The following is a 22965-nucleotide window of genomic DNA, read 5'->3' on the forward strand; positions in this document are numbered from 1 at the left end:
CTTCGCTAACATCTCAGAAACTCCACCTGAAACATTGATCAGCTCTGATACCAATTGTTAGAATCCTGATACCAGTTGTTGCAACAGAAACGACCATGATCGATATTTGTGGTTTCAGGGAGGAAGAGAAAATGATAGTAAAATAAGCAAATAGAAAACACACAAACAAAAAGACAGTTTTATATGGTTTTGGCCTACGTCCATGGGCGAAGACAAGAACACAAATTCACTATGATGTGAATAACATATAAATGGTGATAACACACTCTCCCAATACCCAAAACCCAAACATCCCTGAATTTCTACTCACAGGAACAACCAAAACTAGAAACAAGAGATACTACAAATGAGTACAGGGGGCTATCCTTCCTCCTCCTGTTCTCCTGAACCCGTTCTGTTCGGATGTCACAAAGAGCCTCTAACTCCCTCTATTTATAGGAGAGGAGAAGGAACTGTAAACCACGTTTTAAGTTCGTGGCCAGTTCCGTAGCCACCTCAGCCTCCTCTTCTTCAACATGGCAGGTGGAGGGCGGTGCTGGCCATGGCCGGTGCCACTCCCTCCTCTTCTTCTCCATTCTTGCATATAAGGGAATAGGGAAGTTTTTGTCTTCAAACTATTAATTGTCAATAGTGTCTTTTGTTTTGTTTTGTTTTATTATTTATTTAGTTGTCTTCTTCTCAAAAAAGAGGATGAATACATTGTCTTCCTCTTGACATATGGGCTGCCCACCCATATGGCAGGGCCCATATCAACACAGGCATCATAGGATGATTCCCAACTCTTCTGAAAGAATGAATGATCAGATAGACATACATTTTTTTTATTATTATTTAAGAAGACAGACATACTCCTGGAATACCAAATTTAATGACCAACTATCGGTCGTTGATAATCCTTCTCAATGTTGACGTTAACTTCTAGATACTGGTTCCAAGTTAAGTGTCAAGTCATTGAAGAGATTGACCAATTGTTCGTCGGTTCCAAGGGTACTGATTAGTATGCCTCTATGAGTATAGCCCTTTCACCTCATCAGACAAGTAGTTGATCGCTTGGTCATCAGGAGCATTAGAGCGTATCTCGTATATTTCCAAGTTTAGGTACTTCATCTTAGTTGAGTCATGCATAGATGCCTAGCTATTCAAGGAAGTGACCATAGGTCAGGTAAGATTTGAAAACTCCATCCTTTAAGCTACATATGTGACTCCAAATGAACTTGATCTCCATTGTTTTAATCCTTGACAGAATGAAATGGGTGGTAATTAATCATCATTTTATTATTATTTGGTGGGGATGTGCTAGGTATAGCATCTTCAAAGAGTTCACTAAGGAGTTAGGCCTTGAGAAAGTCAATGAGAAAAGGGTGTTGGTGTTCCTTCAGACAATAGAGCCCCTGGGTATGCTGTTTGATAGATTTGTTAACCATTTCTTTCCCTGTATCTCTTGGGAATTTCCTGCCCATTAATGCTTTGAGAACCATAAATGTAAATTGGTTCTCCAGCAAGAACAAGTCCCTGTAACATTAATGGCATGTGGTGACTCTTCATTGTTATGTCTATTATCCACAATATAATGGAGAATGAAGCAACCATCCAAGAACATCATGTGTGAATTTTTCTCATTGAAGAGCAGTCAAACTTTTTAAATTTTTTTATACCTATTAAGTTTGTCTCGAATTCTTGACCCACTTTGAAGATTGACCCAATCTAACATATTTTGGTGGTGACCCGAATGAAAAATTTTCTGAGATCTGTGATGGAAGTAGAGGGCGTATAGGGGTGCGAGGGCATAGCCCCCGTGGCATGGTTCGACCGGATCGATCGCGACCCGATGGGCTGACCCGCAATTTGGAGTATATATAATGTAATGTTGTTTATTGAGAAAGTCATTGTATTTTGGGGTTTTTCGAGCTACGGTTTTAGGGTGAGTTTTTTTCTCGTCGCTGCTAGGGTGTAATTTATCTTCTGCTTTGTGAATCATCTTCTTCTTCGCCCGAGGACATAGCACTCCACCCTGGTGTGTGAATTTCGTTAAATCTCTGTGTCGTACGGATTTATTGTCTCTTTATTATTCATGTTTCTTAGTGTTTGATCTTACAAACTAGTATCAGAGCTCTAGATTACTTCGATCCATGGCTTTAATGAAATACGATATTGATAGGTTCGATGGCAATATCAGTTTTAGTTTATGGCAGGTTCAAATGATGGCTGTTCTCACACAGCAGAGTTTGAAGAAAACCCTATTTGGGAAGGCGAAGAAACCTGCAACTATATCCGATGATGATTGAAACGATTTGGATGATAAAACCCTTTCAGCTATTCAGTTGTGTCTTTCGAATGATGTTCTACAGGAAGTTCTCTCAGAGAAAAAGGCTGTAGAGTTATGGGTGAAGTTAGAGAACCTCTACATCACCAAATCCCTCACCAATAGGTTGAGATTGAAGCAACAACTGTATACTCTTCATATGGGTGAAGGTACTTCTATTAAATCCCACATATCTGAGTTCAATTCTATTGTTATTGATTTGAAAAGAATAGATGTTAAAATAGAAGATGAAGATTTGGCCCTATTATTGTTATGTTCTCTACCTCCATCTTATAAGCATTTTAGGGATACCATGATTTATGGTAGAGAGACAATCTCTATTGAGGATGTCAAGACGAATCTGCAAAGCAAGCAGAAGATTGATGATGAGTTGACATCTACCAATAAATCTGATGGTGTTGGTTTGGTAGCTAGAGGGAGAACGAATAAAAGAGGCTCAGATGGTTACAAAAAGAAGGTTAGATCAAAATCTAAGCACAAGAATTTAACCTGCAATTACTGTAAGAAAAAGGGGCATATTAAATCTGAATGCTATAAGCTTTTAAATAAGCAGAAGGCAGGTGGTGGTCCTCAAAATCAATAGAAAAGAGATGATTCTGCAGAAGCTAGTATTGCTAAAGATGAGAGTGAGTCTGACATGCTTTTGGTGACTGATGATAAAATTAGATCATATGATGAATGGATTCTTGACTCTAATTATTCCTACCATATGTGTCCCAATCGTGAATGGTTCTCCACATACGAATCAATTCGAGGTGGAGTTGTATTGATGGAAAATAATACTTCTTGTAAAACTATTGGAATGGGAACAATCAATATCAAGATGTATGATGGCATTGTTAGAACCTTGTCTAATGTCAGGCATGTCCCTGATTTAAAGAAGAATCTCATCAGTTTAGGCACTCTTGATTCAAATGGGTGCAAGTATACAGCTGAAGTGGAGTCATGAAGATCAGCAAGGGTGTTCTCTTATTGATGAAAGGAATCAAGGTTGGCAATTTGTATGTGTTGCAGGGTACTACAGTCACTGGGTCTGTTGCAGCAGCTTCATCATCTATATCTGAATCAGATGTCACAAATTTATGACCCATGAGGTTAAGCCATATGAGTGAAAGAGGGATGGCATCATTAAGTAAAAGGGGTTTGTTGTGTGGTCAGAGTAAAGGAGCAATGGAGTTCTATGAGCATTGTGTGTTTGGGAAGCAGAAAAGAGTTAATTTCAATACTGCTATTCACGGGACCAAGGGAACTTTGGACTACATTCATTCAGACCTATGGGGGCCCTCCAGGGTTGCTTCAAAGGGGGTTGGTTCAAGACACTTGCTTACTTTCATTAATGATTTCTCTAGGAAGGTTTGGATCTATTTCTTGAAGCACAAAAATGAAGTATTTGTCACTTTCAAACAGTGAAAGAATTTACTTGAGAAGCAGACCGGGAAACAAATTAAAAGGTTGAGAACCGATAATGGCCTAGAGTTTTGTGAAGGTGACTTTAATGAGTTATGCAAAAATGAAAGTATTGCAAAACACCATACAGTTGTTAAAACACCCCAACAGAATGGAGTGGCAGAGCGTATGAATAGAACCTTGATAGAAAAGGCAAGGTGTATGTGATCAAATACAGGATTGGGCAAGGAGTTCTGGGCAGAAGCAGTTAACACAGCAACTTTGTTGGTGAATCGATCTCCTTGCACAGCTATTGAGTGCAAGACTCTAGAAGAAGTTTGGTCAGGTAAACCTACAGACTACTCAAATTTAAAAGTATTTAGATGTCCTGTGTATGCACATATAAATGAAGGGAAGTTGGAACCTAGGGCTAAGAAATGCAATTTTCTTGGGTATGGATCTGAAGTGAAAGGATACAGGTTGTGGTGTCCTGATCCAAAGTCTCCAAATTTTCTTATTAGCAGAGATGTTACTTTTGATGAATCTGCTATGTTGCATCCTAGGAAAGAAGCTCCTATTCATTGTGATGAAGGTCAAGAAAAATCTAGAGAGAAGGTGGAGTTTGAAATTAGTGGTTCATCTTCAAATAAAGCACAATCTACTTTAGTTCAGCTGCCTACTCTTACTGAAGGAGATGATGCTCAAGAGAATCAAGAAGAAGAGCAGTACATCATTGCCAAGGATAGACCAAAGAGGAATATTAGACAACCACAAAAATATGGGCATGCTGAATTTGTTGCTTATGCATTGTCTGTTGCAGATACAATTGAAAATAGTGAGCCTGCAACATATTTTGAAGTTGTTGCTTCAATTGATTCTACAAAATGGTTGATTGCCATGAATGGAGATGGAATCTCTTCATAAAAATCAAACTTGGGAGCTTATGAAGCCGAGAAGAGGGAAGAAAATTGTTGGCTGCAAATGGGTCTTCAAGAAGAAGGAATCTACCTCAGGTGTTGAAGATGCTAGGTACAAGGCACGTTTGGTTGCAAAGGGCTACAGTCAGGTACAAGGAATTGATTTTAATGATGTTTTCTCACCTGTTGTTGAGCATAGTTCTATTCGTGTCCTACTTGCTTTTGTTGCTATGCATGATTTGGAGTTTGAGCAACTTGATGTGAAAACAACATTCTTGCATGGTGAACTAGAAGAACAGATTTATATGTATCAACCTGAAGGGTTTGTTATTGAAGGTAAGGAGGACCATGTATGTTTATTGAAGAAGTCCCTATATGATTTGAAACAATCTCCTAGACAGTGGTATAAAAGGTTCGATTCAGTTATGGCTAGTTTTGGATACTCCATGTGTCAACATGACTGTTGTGTTTATTTCAGAAAGCTCTCTGATAGGTCATTCATATATTTGTTGCTTCATGTTGATGATATGTTGATTGCAGCAAAAGATAGGAATGAGGTCAATAGGTTGAAGGAACAATTAAGTTCTAAACTTGAGATGAAAGATTTGGGGGTAGTAAGGAAGATCCTTGGTATGGAGATCAAGAGGGATAGAAAAGTAGGGAAGTTGTGGCTATCTCAACAAAAGTACACTAAGATGGTATTGAATCGTTTTGGCATGAAAGATGCCAAACCTGTAACTACTCCTCTTGCATCTCATTTTAGACTTTCAACTGTTTTATCACCTAAGACAGATGAAGAGGTGGAGTACATGTCACGTGTTCCATACTCTAGTGTAGTTGGCTCCGTTATGTATGCTATGGTTTGCACTCGTCCTGACATTTCACAAGCTATCAGTGTGGTGAGCAGATATTTGTCATATCCAGGTAAAGCTCATTGGGAAGCAGTGAAGTGGGTACTTAGGTACTTGAAAGGGACCTTTGATGTTCATTTGGAGTTTGGGAGGAATGGTGATAGTTTATCTGGTTATGTTGATTTAGATTATGTAGGTGATCTTGACAAGAGGAGGTCACTCACGGGCTATTTATTTACTCTTGGAGGAAGTACGGTTAGTTGGAAAGTTACTTTACAGGCTACAGTTGCATTATCTACTACTGAAGTAGAGTATATGGTAGTGACTGACGCAATTAAAGAAGCTATTAGGCTTAGAGATTTGTTGGGAGAACTCAGCATGGATCATGGGGTGACTGTTGTCCATTGTGATAGCCAGAGTGCTATTCACTTGACTAAAGATCCAATGTATCATGAGAGGACAAAGCACATTGATGTTCGGTATCATTTCATAAAAGAGATAATTGCTCAAGGTAATATTCAAGTGTTGAAGATTGGTATTGAAGACAATCCAGCTGATATGTTGACTAAGCCTTTATGTGTTGGTAAGTTCGAGCATTACTTGAACTTACTTGGTGTTTGTCGTGTTTGAGTTCAGCCCTTTGGAGGGCTATTGGAAAGATGAAGATATTAGCTATTTTTTTTATCTGTTGGAGGAGAATTCAAGCCAAGGTGGAGATTTGTTAAGTTTGTCTCGAATTCTTGACCCGTTTTTTAAGATTGACCTGATCCGACATATTTTTGTGGCGACCCGAATGGAAAATTTTCTGAGATCAGTGATGGACTCCGAGCTTGGGGCTTGGGCCAATGTTCGACTGGATCGACCGTGACCTGATGGGTCGACCAGCGATTTGGAGTATATATAATGTATTGTTGCTTATTGAGAAAGTCATTGTGTTTTAGGGTTTTTCGAGCTAGGGTTTCAGGGTGAGTTTTTTCTCGCCGCTGCTAGGGTGTAATTTTTCTTCTGCATAGTGAATCATCTTCTTCTTCGGCCGAGGACGTAGCACACCACCCTGGTGTGTGAACCTCGTTAAATCTCTGTGTCGTACGGATCTATTGTCTCTTTATTATTTGTATTTCTTGGTGTTTGATCTTACAATACCCATGGTGTCTGGATGTTTGACCCGACTAGTCCCTGGAGTCACTGTGATACCGCTTACACAGGACCGGATTAATCCAAGACGAAAATTCTCGTGCGGTGGCCCTAAGAAGTTAGGTGTAGCGGCAAAGGTTTGATCACAGGACCTCGCTTCTTGAGGCGGAGTATCGTGTCCCCTCCAAGCCAACTACACTAACCCCTTGGGTTAGTTGTCAAACCCTCATTGTTCTATGGGAGCATGAAATCATACCAGATTTACCAAACCGAATTCTGCTTAAGTTTCATTGCCATAGAATAGGAATTCATGGAATCAAGAATCAGGAGTGTCATCAAAGAGGGCCTTAGAATCTGGATTAATTGAAATATACCCCAGTTGTTTCCTGGTTGAATATTCCCGTTTGGTTTTTAAAACAATGTCCCCTCTCTCCCCCTGCTTTTGGTTATTTTATCTGATTTAATAAAATTGTTCAGGGCTGCCCAGGGTGCTGAGTTGGGGGTTTAAGAGAGGAAAAAAAAAAAAAAAAAAAACCTGCAAATGTGAATTAAATAGTACTTCCATTTGGTTAACCTATCTTCTTTCGACAAGTACAAAATTTATAGCTCAGTCGATGCTTAGGTTTATTATGGATCATTGGAGCCTAAAAACTGGGGATGTGAACATTTTTTATGGTGTGCAAACTTGCCTTGTCTACTCAATCAAAACTACAGAGGGTCACTGTGATACAGTTTACACAGGATTAAGTCAGTTTGAGACGGAAAATCTCGTTTGATTTGTAGTCTAATCTATTTTCTCATTCTCTGAAGGTGGAAAGAAAAGTGGAGTACTTGAAGCTCCTTGTAACCTGCGGATAAAGAAGAAGGGCGGGGCATGAGTATTACAGGGAGAGTAGACAACACAGTGATATGGAAGGAGTTGCAGAGGTTCGTCTCAGAAGAATAATTAAGTTTGAGTTGAGCTTAAAAAAATATGTTTTATGGGTTAGGAACAGTTTTATTCGTAGATATCCCATTCCGTTTTGGGTTGTTCGGAACAGATGGAACATCATTTTATCCTAATCTTGGAGGCATTTGAGACTGGTTTGTTCTCAGGGACTCAGGGAGCATGAAATCAAACCAGATCTACCAAACAGAATTCTTTCTACTTCTTTTATTCCCACGGAATAGAATTCACAGAATCAGGAGTGCTATCAACAGGGCCTTAGAATCCGGGTTAATTGAAACCAAACCTGGTTGTTTCCTAGTTGAATCGGTCGATTTTCAATTGATTATTTAAACAATGTTCCCTCCCTCATGTTCTTGGTTATTTTGATCTGATTTAATGGAGTTGTTAAGGGCTGCCAGGAAAAGGAACCCATCCTTCAAACTGAACCCATTTTTACTGTAAACCATGCATTTAGTTCTCAATATCGGCATACGGATACCGGTATCAGCAGACTGATACTAGAATCGGAGAGAATTGGTATGTACGGTCACTTTTGCCCCTTGCTATTCAGAAAAAGTTTTTTTTTTTTTTTTACCCCTGAAATGATTCAGGTAACTGATCCGAATCGAACAGGAATCAGGAATTGATCTTAGCCGATATAATACCGATACTTGAAACCATGTTGCAAACAATGAGAATAACCTACCAGAAAAGGAAATGTTGGAACTTAAAAGAAGAATGGGGATTTTCAGCAATGAATATATTAAGAAAATGAAAGAATGAATAAGAGGCCTAAGACATACAAACCTAAGAAATAAAACAAAAAGGCTCAGCACCTTCTTCCACATTCGGCATTGCCATCAATAGAAAAGGAGCCAAAACAAACAACAAAAAATGTCCAAAAGGACCCACTAAATTACGAGAAGTGAAATTTCAGTTTACCAGTTGCATCCCAATCTATATCATATAGAGAAAACCTAGGGGATAAATTGTTACGTTATTGCAGAAATTTGGGTACAAACATGGAGAAGTATTGCATAGGGAGTATAAGTAATTTTAAGTATACGTTGGTGGAGAATGGAGATATCAAATTTGCTCCTTTCATAAAAGTCGGTTAGGTGTGATGGATGTAATGCATGTTGGACATTTTGGCTTGATAGATCTATATGGTACGTCAGTTAGACAGTCAGTATCTTATTATAGTCTATTGTTACAAGCTTGTGGCTGATTTATAGTGGTGCATTAGGTTGATAGCTGTCACTTATTATAATTAACCATAATCCGTCAATCACTTTACATGGATCCTTATGCTTGTCCTTGTTTGGAATCTCCATGTAATTGACCCCATTAAGATAGGATGAGGTTGGATGTTGTTATTGTTGTTAAGGGCTACCCAGGGTGCTGAATTGGGAGTGTGAAAAGAAAAAAGACCTGCAAATGCGAATTCAGTAGTTCTTCCATTTGGTTAACCAATCTTCTTTCCACTAGTACAAATTTATAGCTTAGCCAATGCTTAGATTCATTCTGGATCATTGGAGCATATGAAAGTTACCGAAGTTGTGAACATGTTCCATGGTATGCAAACTGGCCTGTCTACTCAACCATAACGACAGAGAATGGACCTCAGCATGTACGTGTCAAAGGCCAAAGCTTATCCCATTTATTGCCATTTACAAGGTGAAGAGTGATATTTATGAAAACGAAAGGGACAAGTATTAGCCTCTAACACGTACGTGTAGGAAAACTGAACTCAAAACTACACGGCCATATGAATTAAAATCTCCACCTTAATTATGAAATTCAAATTCCAAACTGAAACTGCAAACCAAAGTGAAGCATATATATTACTGACATTATCAACCAAAACATAAGGGACTCAAACAATCATTAATAAAAAGCATAAGATCAACCACCATATATGACTGGTAAAACAGAACATAATAAAACCTCAGCTTTAAACTCAAAGCACACAAAATACACACAGCAGAGCTAGTAAGACAGAGATGCAACATTATGAGTTAGCTAGCTGTAACGAATTGTCCTCGGAGCTCTCCTCTCCTCCTCTCCTTTTACTGGGAAAACAGCAAAGTAAGTCTGCACAAAGGTGAGAAGGATAAGAGCTGCTCCAACAAATAAGGCAAACGCAGTCCAGGGGCTTCTGAAATGTGTGCTGCAAAATTCGCGTGCCCATCTGAACCATTTCAGCTTGTAGAACCTCTCAATGTCGTTCATAACAATACTATATTGGGTACTTTGACTTGGCACCAATTGGTTTGCCAATTCATTGAAGAGTTCAGCCACTTTTTCGTCACTGCCAAGGAGATTGTGGAGTATGCCCTTTGAGCGCAGCTCTTTCACATCTTCAGCTCTATCAATGAGTGCATCAAGGAAACAAATGTATGAAGTAACTAGAGAGTCACTGGGACCATCAGGGCATGCTTCATATGCTGCTAAGTTCAAGAAACTAGATCTGGTTAAGTCATCAATAATAAGAGGAGGAAGAAACACATTTCCGTACCAGGAATGAAGTTCAAACTTGACATCTTCTAAGTTCCCTCCATGGTTGCTTTTCTTGAACCTAATCCCAGCTGCTTTAAGCTCAATCACAGAACGGAATGTATGCGAATCATTATTTCTTTGCTGAGATCCACTGTCCTTTCCTACACCAGAGAGCGTCTTGTGGAGTAGGTCAAGGAGGTGAGCATGTCTATCATCATTTTGATCGACGAAAGACTTGGTGGTGTTGCTGCTGCAGAGGTTAGTTCGATTTGTTACAAATTTTTGGATGCGTTGATGCCAATCATTTACCTTGTCTTTCAACTTCATCAATTCCTCAAGAACTAGAAAGGGTAGCTGATTCTCTAGCAGAAACAAGTCTCGAGAAACGAAGGCCATTTGATAAGGCTTCAGCTTGGTATTACTATTGAGTTTGTTATCCCCTTGACAAGAAATGATATATAGAATGAAACAACCGTCCAGGAACATCATGCGTGTGAATTGATCATCCTTCCATTTGTTCAACGAGCCTTCCTCCTCATCATCGTAGTAGTAACATGCTCTTGCATTGCGAGCTACCTCTTCAAACCAATCTAATTTTTCAATGTCTTCGCCGATGAAGTCCTTTGCTATTTCAGCCTTAAGCTTCTCCACTTTTGCTACCTCCTTCTTCCCATGGTGGTAAGGACCGATGGAGACAGCCATTGGATCAAAGCAGCCTTTGTGGTTTTCAATGCTTCTTAGGAATGTTGGAACCTTATGCATAAGCTCCTTGGTTCTAGTTTGATGGGTTTCTGCTACCTCAACTAGTATGGGTAGAAACCACTTCGGACTTCTCTCTGTGGTCACAGTAGACCTTTCACGCTCATCAACTATAACAGCAGGGGCAGTACTGCTTCCTCTAACTTCATTTGGATTTTCTACGATCACCTTTTTTTTCTCTGACCTCTCAATACTAACAGAAAGTTTTTCATTGTTGCTGGCCATTATTCACTCACACAACAAAAGTGGCAGTTAATATCTTAGTTGCAATAGTGAATTTCCTTCTGCAATTTATAAGATCAGCTTAAGTAGAAAGATCCTTCCTTTGCTTCAATTTCAAGCTTGGTATTGCATAGAAATTCCTGACTCTCATTTCTCCAAATCTTGAAACTGCTTTTCTCATGGTCTGTAACAGACTTGAAGTGGAATATGGAATTCACCTTCTTGAATCATTTTTCCAAAGCTTGAAACTTCTTTTCTCATGGTGGGTCCTTAGAGAGAATTCAATTCTTAAGTGTTTTTAATCAAGTATGCTTTTTCCCTGAGAAAATGTCTTGAATAAAGGATCCTTATCAACTTATTAACCAGCATTCCCACACGAGATAGTCTTTTTGTTTTTTTTTCTCTTCTTTTCCCTACCAACATTCTGCAATAATCTTCCAAAACAGGAAAAGAGAGAAACCCAGCTAAGTCTTGTCTCAATTATTTGATATTCAATGCATACTTTGAGCTTTGCATACTTTGAGCTTTGGCTTCCTACCCTTCTTTTTCTTAAGGCTGTATTTGTTTTCATCTAAAATATTGGGTGGAGGTTGGACATGCTACTAAGCTTCCTTTGGAGTTAAAGGGATCCAATCAACTGCAGCGCATGAAACACATGGGCATGGACATCTTTTTCATTTAGCGGGGAGAGAGTGTGACACAGTTTGGGCATGCCACTGGATTGTACAGCCGGGCAGTGTGCCCAAACCGTTACCTAAAATATTTTAAGAGATTTATTAAAAATCAATGGAAAATTATCTCAATATTATAAAGGGGGTCCAAACCGTCGACATGTTCAAACTATTTCCTTAAATATTTTATGAGATTTATTGAAAATCAATGCAAAATTGTATGAAGATTACAAGGGGTGGAGATGTTTCATTAAAATGAAATAAAAAAAAAAAAAAAGTTGGAAAACAACATTAATATCAAAATTCAAAATAATATTTTTTCCTAAAACAGTGATGGTATCTTAATCCTTAGTCTATTGGATTCCATCATACAACTAGATTCTTTCCTTCATTCATTCATGTTCAAATGTGGTTATTGGTCTTCATCGAAGAAAAAAAAACAAATGTGGTAATTGATGATGTAAAACAAGCATGTTTAATGGTAAAAACTAAAAAGTACAAAATAAAATTTATAAATAACAATGGTTTTTCCCAATATGTTATGGTGAACCAAATGCAGATATAGGGACACATTTATGTATTTTTGTTACTATTAATAGTTAATATCAGGTTTAAGGGGAAGAACAAAATTTGAGAGAGAAATAATTCTTCCTCTTGCACTAAAGAGAAGAACAAAGAAAGCCATGGCATAGACCTGTCATTCAGTGGACAGTGAATGGGTTCCTTCTAACTTGTTTCCCAAGTTAGAAATCCACCGTGGGCCTATTAAGGATAATCCACTGTGACAAAGGATAAAGACAACAGGGTTAATTTTATCCCCTCGTCGGGAAACGTTTTCTAAAGTTGTTTATCTATTAATTTTATATTATGAGAAATTAAGAATTAATTTTGATTTGATTCCTTACTGGGAAGGATTAAAAGAAGCTGAGCCATAAATGATCCTGCCATAGATGATTTGCGAAAGTAAAACCAGTCCCTAAGTATGTAAAGAAGATGTTCTCCGATGTAGTTGGATATAAGGACCTTTAGAGTCTTTCATAGTCACTTTACGGCTGGTCCCTTGATTAATACTCTTATGGTTTGGAAAAAAAAAAAAATATATATATATATATATATATAATATGGGAATGCCTTTGGACGTTTGTTCGTGTTTTGCCTTGGCTCCTTTTAAAGTTGTTGCCAATGTTGAAAGTGGATTAAGGAGTTGAGTTTGTTTTATATTTTCGGTTATGGACCATTCATTTGTATTTGGTTTCAGCATTTTCCCCTCTCATTCATTAATATATTCTTTATTGACCTTAAGAAAAAAATAAATAAATATATATATATATGATATAGAAAAATGTTTTCTGTGGGGAGTGCGGCCTAGACACATGGGGAGCGAAATGATCAGCCCACCTCCATGAAAGAGAAAATGGCGTTTTTATAAATTCTTCTTTGTACACTCTCATTGGCCATCTACTTCAAAAAGATACGCAAATGGTAGTGTTGGATTATAGAATGATCGCAGATAGACTTCTATGGAGGACAAAGACCTATGTAACAGACTCATTGTAGGGGATGCTCCTGGGATGCTGTTCTACTTTATTGCTAGAACTATTTTTTTTTTTTTTTTATCATCTTTTACTTCCTTGTTGCACTTCTTTTATTTTGTATTTTCTCTTACTTTGATGATCATATTGGATCCATATAACTGACCCCATTTAGTTGGGATAAGGTTATGGTTGTTTCATTTACAAAGCATGACACTGGAACTCAAAATTTCATCCAATCATGATCTGATGTCTCATCTTTGATATTCTCCAATTATGGATAATGGATTCCGTAGTGTGCATCTCTTTCATATCCAAACAAACATCATACAACTAATGTAACAAATGATATGGCCCTTTTTTTTTTTTTTTTTTTTTGCTATAAGATCAACAAAGTTTTACATTGTAAAAATATGAATGTTCAAAATTTAACGTCTAGAAATCCACCTACTGCATTGTCGTAGCAGGTCAAAAGATGTTACAAATATCTCAAGGAAACATTTTTAGCACTTCCATCAACAGAATCCTTGAAATTGTAAAAAACTAAGCAGTTTCCCAAGCTATCCAAAATACAAAAAGTAGAATCAAACTTCAAAACAACACCGTCATCTCCCTTGATAGTCCCAATTTAAACCATCATAAACATAATTAGGGCTATATCATGCTGTTTGGTACCCTTTTTTGCAAGAACATCTATTGCCAAATTAACCTCCCTATGGTAGTAGGAGATCTTCTATGAAATTAAATCTAGGAATGGCTTGAAGTATCTCCAACTTTGATGAAATTTCTACTAGATGGTGTTATTGATCACAATTACCATCACCACCCTTGAGCCACTTTCAATCCAAATATGGGAAAAACATTTTCTCTTTGCAAACTCAAACCCTAAAAAGAAAGTTGAGAATTTGGCAAAGAAATTCAATTTAATTCCCAAATAAATAAAGCACCCCAAAGATTGTCCTCCTCCCGAATTTCTTAAATACCAGTTATATTTGATGGACCTGATTTCTGAGAGAGCATCCATCAATATTAAGATTAATCCAACCAGATTTTAGCATATTCTATTTTACTTTCAAAAAAAAAATTAGAAGTTGGATTACAAGAAACTGTAATCCAATTTCTTATATATGAGTATTTCTATTTCTATTGTGATTTTGCAAGGCTTTGCTTTGGAATACTCCCTTATATCTTGACAAATTAAATCTCTGACATGGTGAGAGAGTCTGTCTGCCTTTACCATCAAACCTTCTAGGAGTTGTGTTCCTGCCATAGGTGCATGGGGATAAGAATCAAAGCCACCACCCATATTACCTGAATAGACTGAACTTGCTGTCAACTCCCACCATAAAAACATCTCTAAGATGGATGATAATTAGGCCATGGAACCTTAAAGATATCCAAGAAATACTATCATATTTTCTTGAGAAAGCGCAATCCATAAAAATGCATGTGATTAGAGCTCTCTACGTCCTCAGCACATAAGTTATATTTTGACTCCATACGGATACTTTTTTCAGTCACTCTATCATCAGTAGGTAACCAATAATGCATTAAGCATCATCTGAATACCACCTATCTAGGCTGGAGGGAGGAATACCATAGTGAATTAATCCATGGGTGCTTTTTAGCATGAACTCTAATCCTTTCCCAAGCCGATTTCATTGAAAAATCACTTGATTTCATCCTTGTATTTTAACCTCTATCTTTTTATTTATAGGATGTGATAAGTTTCTTCACCTCTCAAATTTTCAAGTGGTGAGGTCTTATTGGGTGATCCTACATACCTAGTTGCCTTTACCTAATTCTACATTATTTAAAAAATAAAGATAATTGCACACAAGGATAGCTAAGGTATAACATTTTAGCTACCAAAAAATAGCTTTATTATGATTTAGTATTTTCACTTCACAGTACCACATAACCTATAGGCATATGCATGAAACACTGCTGCAAGAAATCTTGAACTCCGCTTGCTACCATCTTTAACTATAAAAGGAAAAAAATAAAAAAACATACAGGCATGGAATTTCTTACTGTATCTGGCCTAGTTCATCAGATCATATATATAGAGAATCTAGACTATCAATTGGACATAAAAACAGTTTTATAAAAAACTTTAAAAAATGATAGTTACTAATAATAACTATTTCCAAAGCATGCCATTGGAATTCGAAATTTCATCCAATCATGATCTGATGTCTCATCTTTGATATTCTCCAATTGTGGGTCCCGGATTCCTTATAGTGCATTTCTTTCATATAGAGATAAATATCATACAACTAATGTAATAAATATAGCCCAATGGGTTTTTTTTATTTTGCTACAAGATTAGCAAAGGATTATATTATAAACTTTAATGCCTAGGCATACCTGGATGGGAAAAATACATAGCAATCTTAAGAATCCAACTACAATATTGCCATCAGTAGGTCAAAAGATGATATATCTGAAGGAACCTTTGAAATAATAAAAGAATACGCAGCTTCCCAAGCTATCCAAAATACAAAAAGGGGAATCGAACTTCAAAAGGAACCGTCTCCCATTATTCAGCCCTCTTTTGGTGTAACATAACTCCACAGTTCTTTAATGCCACGCCAAATGGTAGAAGATTGGATTTTATTTTTCAGGGTGCCATCTTCTTTAAGTTATTTTGCTCTGATGTATAAACCCACAACTGATTTTTCATTCTTCATAGACCAGCAAAGCTTGCTTAAGGCTTTTATGAACTAGAATACTAGAGATAACTGATTTTACCAGTTGCACCATACTAGCCATTGAAGTCAAATGTTCGTTCACCAATGGCATCAACAGTCAGTTCACTGAAGTTTATAATGTTTAACTGCAATAATGAGGACATGATGCAGACCCGGCCAACATCATGAAAAAATTCAGTCCAAGACCTAGCACTTAGGCTTGATTCATAATGCAAAAAAAAACACCTATGATTAATGGGCCAGCATGACCTCTTAGGTCGGGGGATCAATTATCAACTATAAATGAGAATCTTGTTCTTAAACAGCCGATAATAACCTATTCAAGATTACCAAGTGATCTCGTCCGATGTACATACACTGGAATCTCAATCCCTGATAACACACAGTGCAACGACCAAATGAATAAAAGAATTAGTTTTGTCCCTAGTTGTGAATAAATTAAGGTACCTTAGGACATACAAACGCCCCAAAAAATTAATGTAACTTAATTATTATTATTGAAATTAATAGATTTGGGTCTAATTGACATATAAATCCAATAGTCATTAAATAAAAAATAAATAAATAAATAAACAGTTATCAACTGTAAACTTTTGATCATGCATCATAATGAGTTCCTTGCTTGAACAATTGAACTTAGTGGGCCAATACAAAGACTGTATAATTAGGATTGATACCCAGAAGATCTAACCCCTTTCCTTTATCTTCATACTTTCTGAGATTTTGTTGTCACTTTCAAACTTGATCTTTGAGTGGATGAGAACAGATTGGTTTAGTTATATCTAAAGAATGGTATAATATAACATCATTATTGCATGACAGTTCATTCTCTCCCTTAAATGAACACATTATGGTCTTGATTACTTTTTGAAGACCCATAAGGGGGTCCCCAGGGGCCCATAGGGGCCAAACTTCTTTGGACTAGAGAAGTCCAAAAGCAAAGGGCTCCCAGACCAGAAAGAAGTGATAAAACCTATGAGATTCTCACTTCAATATGTGAGAGGGTCCATGAGGAGCATTGTTTCCGATCCAATCTTGATCTTGATGGGTTCGGATTGAACAGAAATACCTCTAGGTTTAATTTTTTTTTTTTCAACCGTAACAATCCACTGATAGGTATTGGCTAAGAATTAGGATCCACGAATCCAATCGATTTAAACCGATCTGATCTGATTCCTCAAACCATGTTGTGGGAGGCCTACTCCAATCATGAAGAACTCTGATTGAAAGAGCCATACAAATCCACAACAGAGAGGAAATGAAATCAATGAAATGGCTATGCATTCACTATTCATCTAGAAGAATGAAATAAATTTCTATTTTTCTACCAGGAGGAAAAGGTAATGAAATGTGAACAATTTGGTATGCAGGCATTTCTACTTAACGGTAAAAACTAAAGAGCAACCCAATGCATGAGACTCTCGCTACTACAGTGTCTATAAGGGCAAATGTACATAACCTTGCCCCATGCTTCCCAGGAGAGACTATTTCCAAGGTTTAAACCTGTGACCAACATGTTATAATAGTACGATTTAACCGTTGCACCACAAGCTAAAGATTGCCATTCATAATTCTTTTTAACCACTTCTTTTAACATTGTTTCAAGGAACCCAAGGAGCTGATCTATCAAGGAAAACTTAAATCTTATTAGAAGTTAACAATCCAATATAGTGATTTAAACATAAAGAGAATAAATAAATAAATAAATATCCATTTCAACACCACAAATAGGGTTTCATTAGCTGTACTGTAATGTGTAGCATCATGACTAGTAGTTATAAGGAATTTTCCTAGCAGGAGCTCTTGAACGTTGTTGATCTCCACCACCACCACCTCTAGGGAAGATTGAAAAGTAAGATTGAACAAAGGTGAGAAGAATAATAACCATAGCAACAAAGAAACCAACAGCAGTCCAAGGGCTTCTAAAATGTGTTTCCAACATTTCTGTCATCCAAATAACTCTTTTTTTCTTATAATATTTCTCAATACTTCCCTTAACTTCACGGTACTCATATGGGTTTGGAACCAAATTGGTTGCCAAATCATTGAAGAGATCAGCCACCTTTTCATCACTTCCAAGTAAGTTAAGGAGTATCCCCTTTGATCTAAGAAGCTTAACATCTTCAGAATGATCAATGAGTGCATCCATGAAACAAACATAAGAGGTAACCGCATAATCATTAGGAAAATCAGGACATGCTTCATAGGCAACCAAGTTCAAGAACAAAGACTTGGTAATGTCATCCACAACAATTGGAGGAAGTGATAGATCTCCATGAAAGCTCTGAGCTTTGAAACGTACATTCTTCAAGCTTGAACTGCTACTTTTCTTGCAATTGATTCCCCCGGCCTTAAGCTCTGAGACAGAACGAAACGAATGCCAGTCATCGAATTCATCCATCGAAGGCTCATGATTCGGTGGTGGTGTACCAATAAGCTCTTTCCTGAGTAGGTGAAGGAGATGAGGAGGTTGATCCTTGTCCTGTTTCTCGGACGAGTGGTGATGGCTTATGACGGAGCCTGTAGCTTGCTTCATGATGTATTTATGGACCAACTGTTCTCCTTCATCTCCAGGGATATTCAACCTCATCAAGGCCTAAAGATAAGGGTGTCAATTTAGAATCGAAACCAAAAATTAAAATCAAAATTGGCCGTTTAAAATAGAATCAAACTGAACCAAAGTAAATCGATTTGGTACATTTTGGATTCAAAAGTTGAAATCTCTTTTCGATTAGATTTTAATTTTAGTTTTATGAATACAATTGTTGAACCAAAATGAATAAGGAATCCGATAAAATTATGTTCTTTTTTTACTATATCAATCAAATGTGGATGCTAAATTCTATTTCTTTTTAATGCTTGAAAAAAGTTTGGTGGACTACGGTCCTAACAAATATGGGAATAAGATCCTCTCTAGCGCGCCAATGCCCCATCATGCATTTGACTTCTGACAAGCACTTGGGGTGCATGCTTGGATGCTGTCAACCATCGGATTCGCACTGAAGATGATCCGGCTCCAACAAATATGGTTTTTTTCTATTTTTTTTTCTTTAATTAGTGAAGATGTAAAAAGTTGGCCCAAATACCTAAAATAAAACCAAAACTTAATATGAAACAGAATAATGACTAGAATACGAAAAATCAAACCGAACCAAAATGAATCAGTTCAGTTTTGGTTTCCAAAATGTGTTCCTATTCTGGATTCAATTCAAGATTCTTAAATATCGAACCGAATAATGGAAACCAAACCGATTGACATCCTTACCTGAAGAGCTACATAGGGGAGTTGATTCTCAAGCAAGAGAATGTCCCTTGAGATGAAAGCCATTTGGTTGTTCCTGATCTTTGAATCCTCAGGAAGGTTTTCTTTCATTATACAATCAATGGAATAGAGGAGAAGGCAACCATCCAAGAACATCATACGAGTGAATTCTTCATCACTAAACCGAGCAGTTGATTCCTCATCATAATACGTCCTTGCATCACGGGCTACCTCATCAAATTTGAAGAATTCTTTGGGGTCTTTTCCCAAAACTAATTGCTTTGCTATTGTGATCTTGAGCTTCTCCACCAAAGCAAGTTTTGGATTGCCATGGTGATAAGGACCAAAGGAGACCACCATAGGATCAAAAGAATCCCCATGTGAGTTGATGTCACGCAGAATTGCAGGAACCTTTTGTATTCTGGGCTTTATTTGAGACTCCAGTGTTTCTTGCCGGTGGCCATCGGCAAGTATCGATAGCAACCACTCTGGTTCGGAGCTTGATCTCTCTATGCTAACAGAAGCCATCCTCTCACACTAACCAACTCTTTTGATCGACCTTCTTCCATGGACACCAAATTAAGTAGGTTTCCTTGATGCCAGCCATTAGACAAATAGTAATGGGATCAGGTGCCTTCTCTTTTGAATTTAATTTTACGTGGGAAGTAGTTCCAAGGCAAGGATAACCGCAATGGACATCTTTATGGGTTCTTTGTGTTTTTAAAATCTGCACTGGCCTACTGGCTTCCTTCCTTCCTACTAAAATGTGCACTCGCATTGGCACGGTGATCAAGACGAGTCCAGATCAGCTGCCCAAATGGGGACGGATGGCATCAGAAGACCACACCCTTATAAAGATCGGATCCTCTCCTAGACCATGACCTCCTACAACAATCTCACATCATCCCATAGGAAGTCATGATCCAGGAGAAGATGTGACCTCATCTTTATAGAATAAGTTTCTTCCTCCTTATTGCAGTAAAGAGAAGTGTGTCAAATTAAAAGGAGAAAAAAATATAATTACAAATTATTCAACACGTTAGGTTAGGAGGTGTAACAGGGAATAAAAAAGTTTTAGAAATAGAAGGGTGAATATCTGTGTTAGGTTTTGAAAAGCAAGGAAAGATCTGTAATATTGAAAACACTAAAGGCCAACAAGTCAATCCATTGTTAGAAACCAAGGGGGGATATGAAAAAAAAAAAAAGTGAACTTTGAACTTCGTCTTAATTTAAGCGACTAGTATAGCTTCTGCTTGAATGCATGACAATACTTATGGATTCTCTCTTCACTGTTCATAGGGAAAAGACATGATATAACCTACGCTTAAAGGTCAGTTTAGGTAGGGAAAAGACAAAAAAGAATGTAATGATCATTTAATCTAATTGATTAGGACCTTTCCTTAGGCCTTTGAACATAATTGATTCAACAAGAAGTAAGAATTGAATTCCTTCTAGAGACCCACAATGCATGAGAAAAGCAGTTTCAAGCTTTGAGATAATGAGAATCAGCTAGTTATGTGTGATGTGGTAAAGACCTTGCTACCAAGAGGTAGCAGGATAGGGTACGAACAGAGAAAGACCCTATTCCACTTGAAGTCTGTCCCATAAAGAGAGAAATGTCCATTCCTGATCAAGGAACTCGTGAATTGCATGGTTACAATTTGATCAAGGAACTCGTGAATTGCATGGTTACAGTTTGAGGAGCCTGAACACTATTCCCATCAGGGAAGGTTCTTTATACTTCCCTTGAAACTATACACACACACTCACTTAAAGGAATTTTTATGCAATGCTAAACTTGAAATTTGAGCAAAGGAAGGATCTTTTTACTTCTGCTGATCTTATAAAATGTAAATGGAAATGTACTATTCATTGCAACTGTTAAGTTTGTCTCGAATTCTTAACCCGTTTTGAAGAATGATCTGTTCGGACATATTTTGGTGATGACTCGAATGGGATTTCTTTTTTAAGATCTATGATGGAAGCAGAGGGTTTGGGCTGATAGGCCCAAGCCCAGCCCAGCACTGATCTCGTATGGGGGTGCGGAGCTATGCTCCCGCGGTATAGATCGACCCGCAATTTGGAGGAGTATATAATGAACTATCGGTTCGTTGAGCAAGCATTTGTAATTTAGGGGATTTTTCCAGCTAAGGTTTCAGAGAAAGTTTTCTCACCGCTGCTTGGGTGTAATATCGCTTCTACAAAGTGAAACATCTTCTTCTTCGCCCGAGGATATAGCACACCACATCATTGTGTGAGTCTCGTTAAATCTCAGTGTTGTGCGGATTTGTATTTATTTATTTTCGTATTTGTTGGTGTTTTCTATCACAACAATTAAGATATTAACTACCTTTCTTTGTGTCAAAACAATGGCCAGTACCATTAAAAGACCTTCTGTTAGCTGAGAGGTCTGAGAAAAGAAAAGTGATCATAGAAAATTCAAATGAAGTTAGCCGCAGAGATAGTACCACCACACCTGCCACTATAGTTGATGAGCATGAAAACTCTACTGTGATCACAATGAGAGCTCCGCGGTGGTTTCTACGACTAAAAGATGGGGTAGAAACCCATCAACCTGAAACCAAGAAGTACACTCTCACAAGGTTCCAACATTCCTGCGGGGGAATTCATGAAGAAGAAAAAAAAAAAACAAAGGCTCCATTGGTCCTTACCACCATGGGAAAAAAGAACTCAAAGAAGTGGAGAAGCTGAAGGATTAAATAGCAGAGGAGTTCTTCATCCACCAAGACATCGAGAAATTATATTAATTTGACAAGGTGGCTCGCAATGCAAGGGCATGTTATTACAACAATGATGCCGACAATAAGTACTACGATGATGATCAATTCACGCGCATGATGTTCTTAGATAGTTGTTTCATTCTCCATTTTATCAATTGTATGGACGATAAAAAGCTAAATGATATGAATCTGAAGACTTATCAAACAGCCTTCATTTTAAGGGACTTGTTCTTGCTTGAGAATCAACTACCCTTTCTAGTTCTTGAGGCATTGATGAACTTATTCAAAACGGCGTAAATCAGTGGGAAGATGTTAGAGCAAACACCAACAAATACAAAAATAAATAAATACAGATTCGCACAACACATGAGATTTAACAAGGTTCACACAATGATATGGTGTGCTACGTCCTTGGGCAAAGAAGAATATGGCTCACTATGTAGAAGAGAGGAACAGTAGAGATCGCTTAAGAACACCAAACAGTGGCAAGAAAACTCGCTCTGAAACCTGAAAAGCCCCCAAATTACAATATTTGCTCAACAAGACAAAAGTAAATTATATACTCCTCCAGGTCGTTGGTCAACCATTCGGGTCACCACAAAAAAAAAAGTCGGAGCGGATCATTCTTCAAAACGGGTCAAGAATTCTAGACAAACTTAACAGAAGATCGCATCCAAAAATTTGTAACAAAATTTTACCTCTTCGGCAGCACCGAGTCTTGGAAGAAACAAAAGACAGCAATCTTTGATTGAAAACTGATGATTGGAGACAAGCTGATCATCTCCTCGACCTACTCCACAAGATCCTTATCTCTGGTGTAGGACAGTAGGAGATGAAATTGAGTCTTCAAAAAAAAAAAAACTGGTTGCTGTCTCCTCATCGACCAACTCCTTGTTAATGTAGAAAAGATGTTATCTAGAAGAGATCCTAAAGATGATTGGCATTCATTCCGTTCGGTCACTAAGCTTAAAATAAGTGGTATCAGGTTCAAGAAAAGCCATAGAGGGAGCTTACAAGATGTCAAGT

General features: G+C 37.6%; 2 protein-coding genes across 2 annotated transcripts; both read right to left on the reverse strand.

The window, feature by feature from the left end:
• Positions 1-9352: 9352 nt before the first annotated feature.
• Positions 9353-11216, reverse strand: LOC122065233 (UPF0481 protein At3g47200-like). Its single transcript, XM_042629042.1, has one exon. The coding sequence runs from the start codon at positions 11020-11022 to the stop codon at positions 9562-9564; it is 1461 nt and encodes a 486-aa protein (XP_042484976.1). The 5' UTR covers positions 11023-11216; the 3' UTR covers positions 9353-9561.
• Positions 11217-17475: 6259 nt separating this feature from the next.
• Positions 17476-19916, reverse strand: LOC122065234 (UPF0481 protein At3g47200-like). The gene is made up of 2 exons (XM_042629043.1): positions 19202-19916; positions 17476-18532 (listed from the first exon to the last, which is right to left on the reverse strand). The coding sequence occupies exons 1-2, from the start codon at positions 19724-19726 to the stop codon at positions 17705-17707; spliced, it is 1353 nt and encodes a 450-aa protein (XP_042484977.1). The 5' UTR covers positions 19727-19916; the 3' UTR covers positions 17476-17704.
• Between the last annotated feature and the right edge of the window lie 3049 nt (positions 19917-22965).

Source organism: Macadamia integrifolia, unplaced genomic scaffold (assembly GCF_013358625.1).
Source record: "Macadamia integrifolia cultivar HAES 741 unplaced genomic scaffold, SCU_Mint_v3 scaffold1936, whole genome shotgun sequence".
Classification (NCBI taxonomy): domain Eukaryota; kingdom Viridiplantae; phylum Streptophyta; class Magnoliopsida; order Proteales; family Proteaceae; genus Macadamia; species Macadamia integrifolia.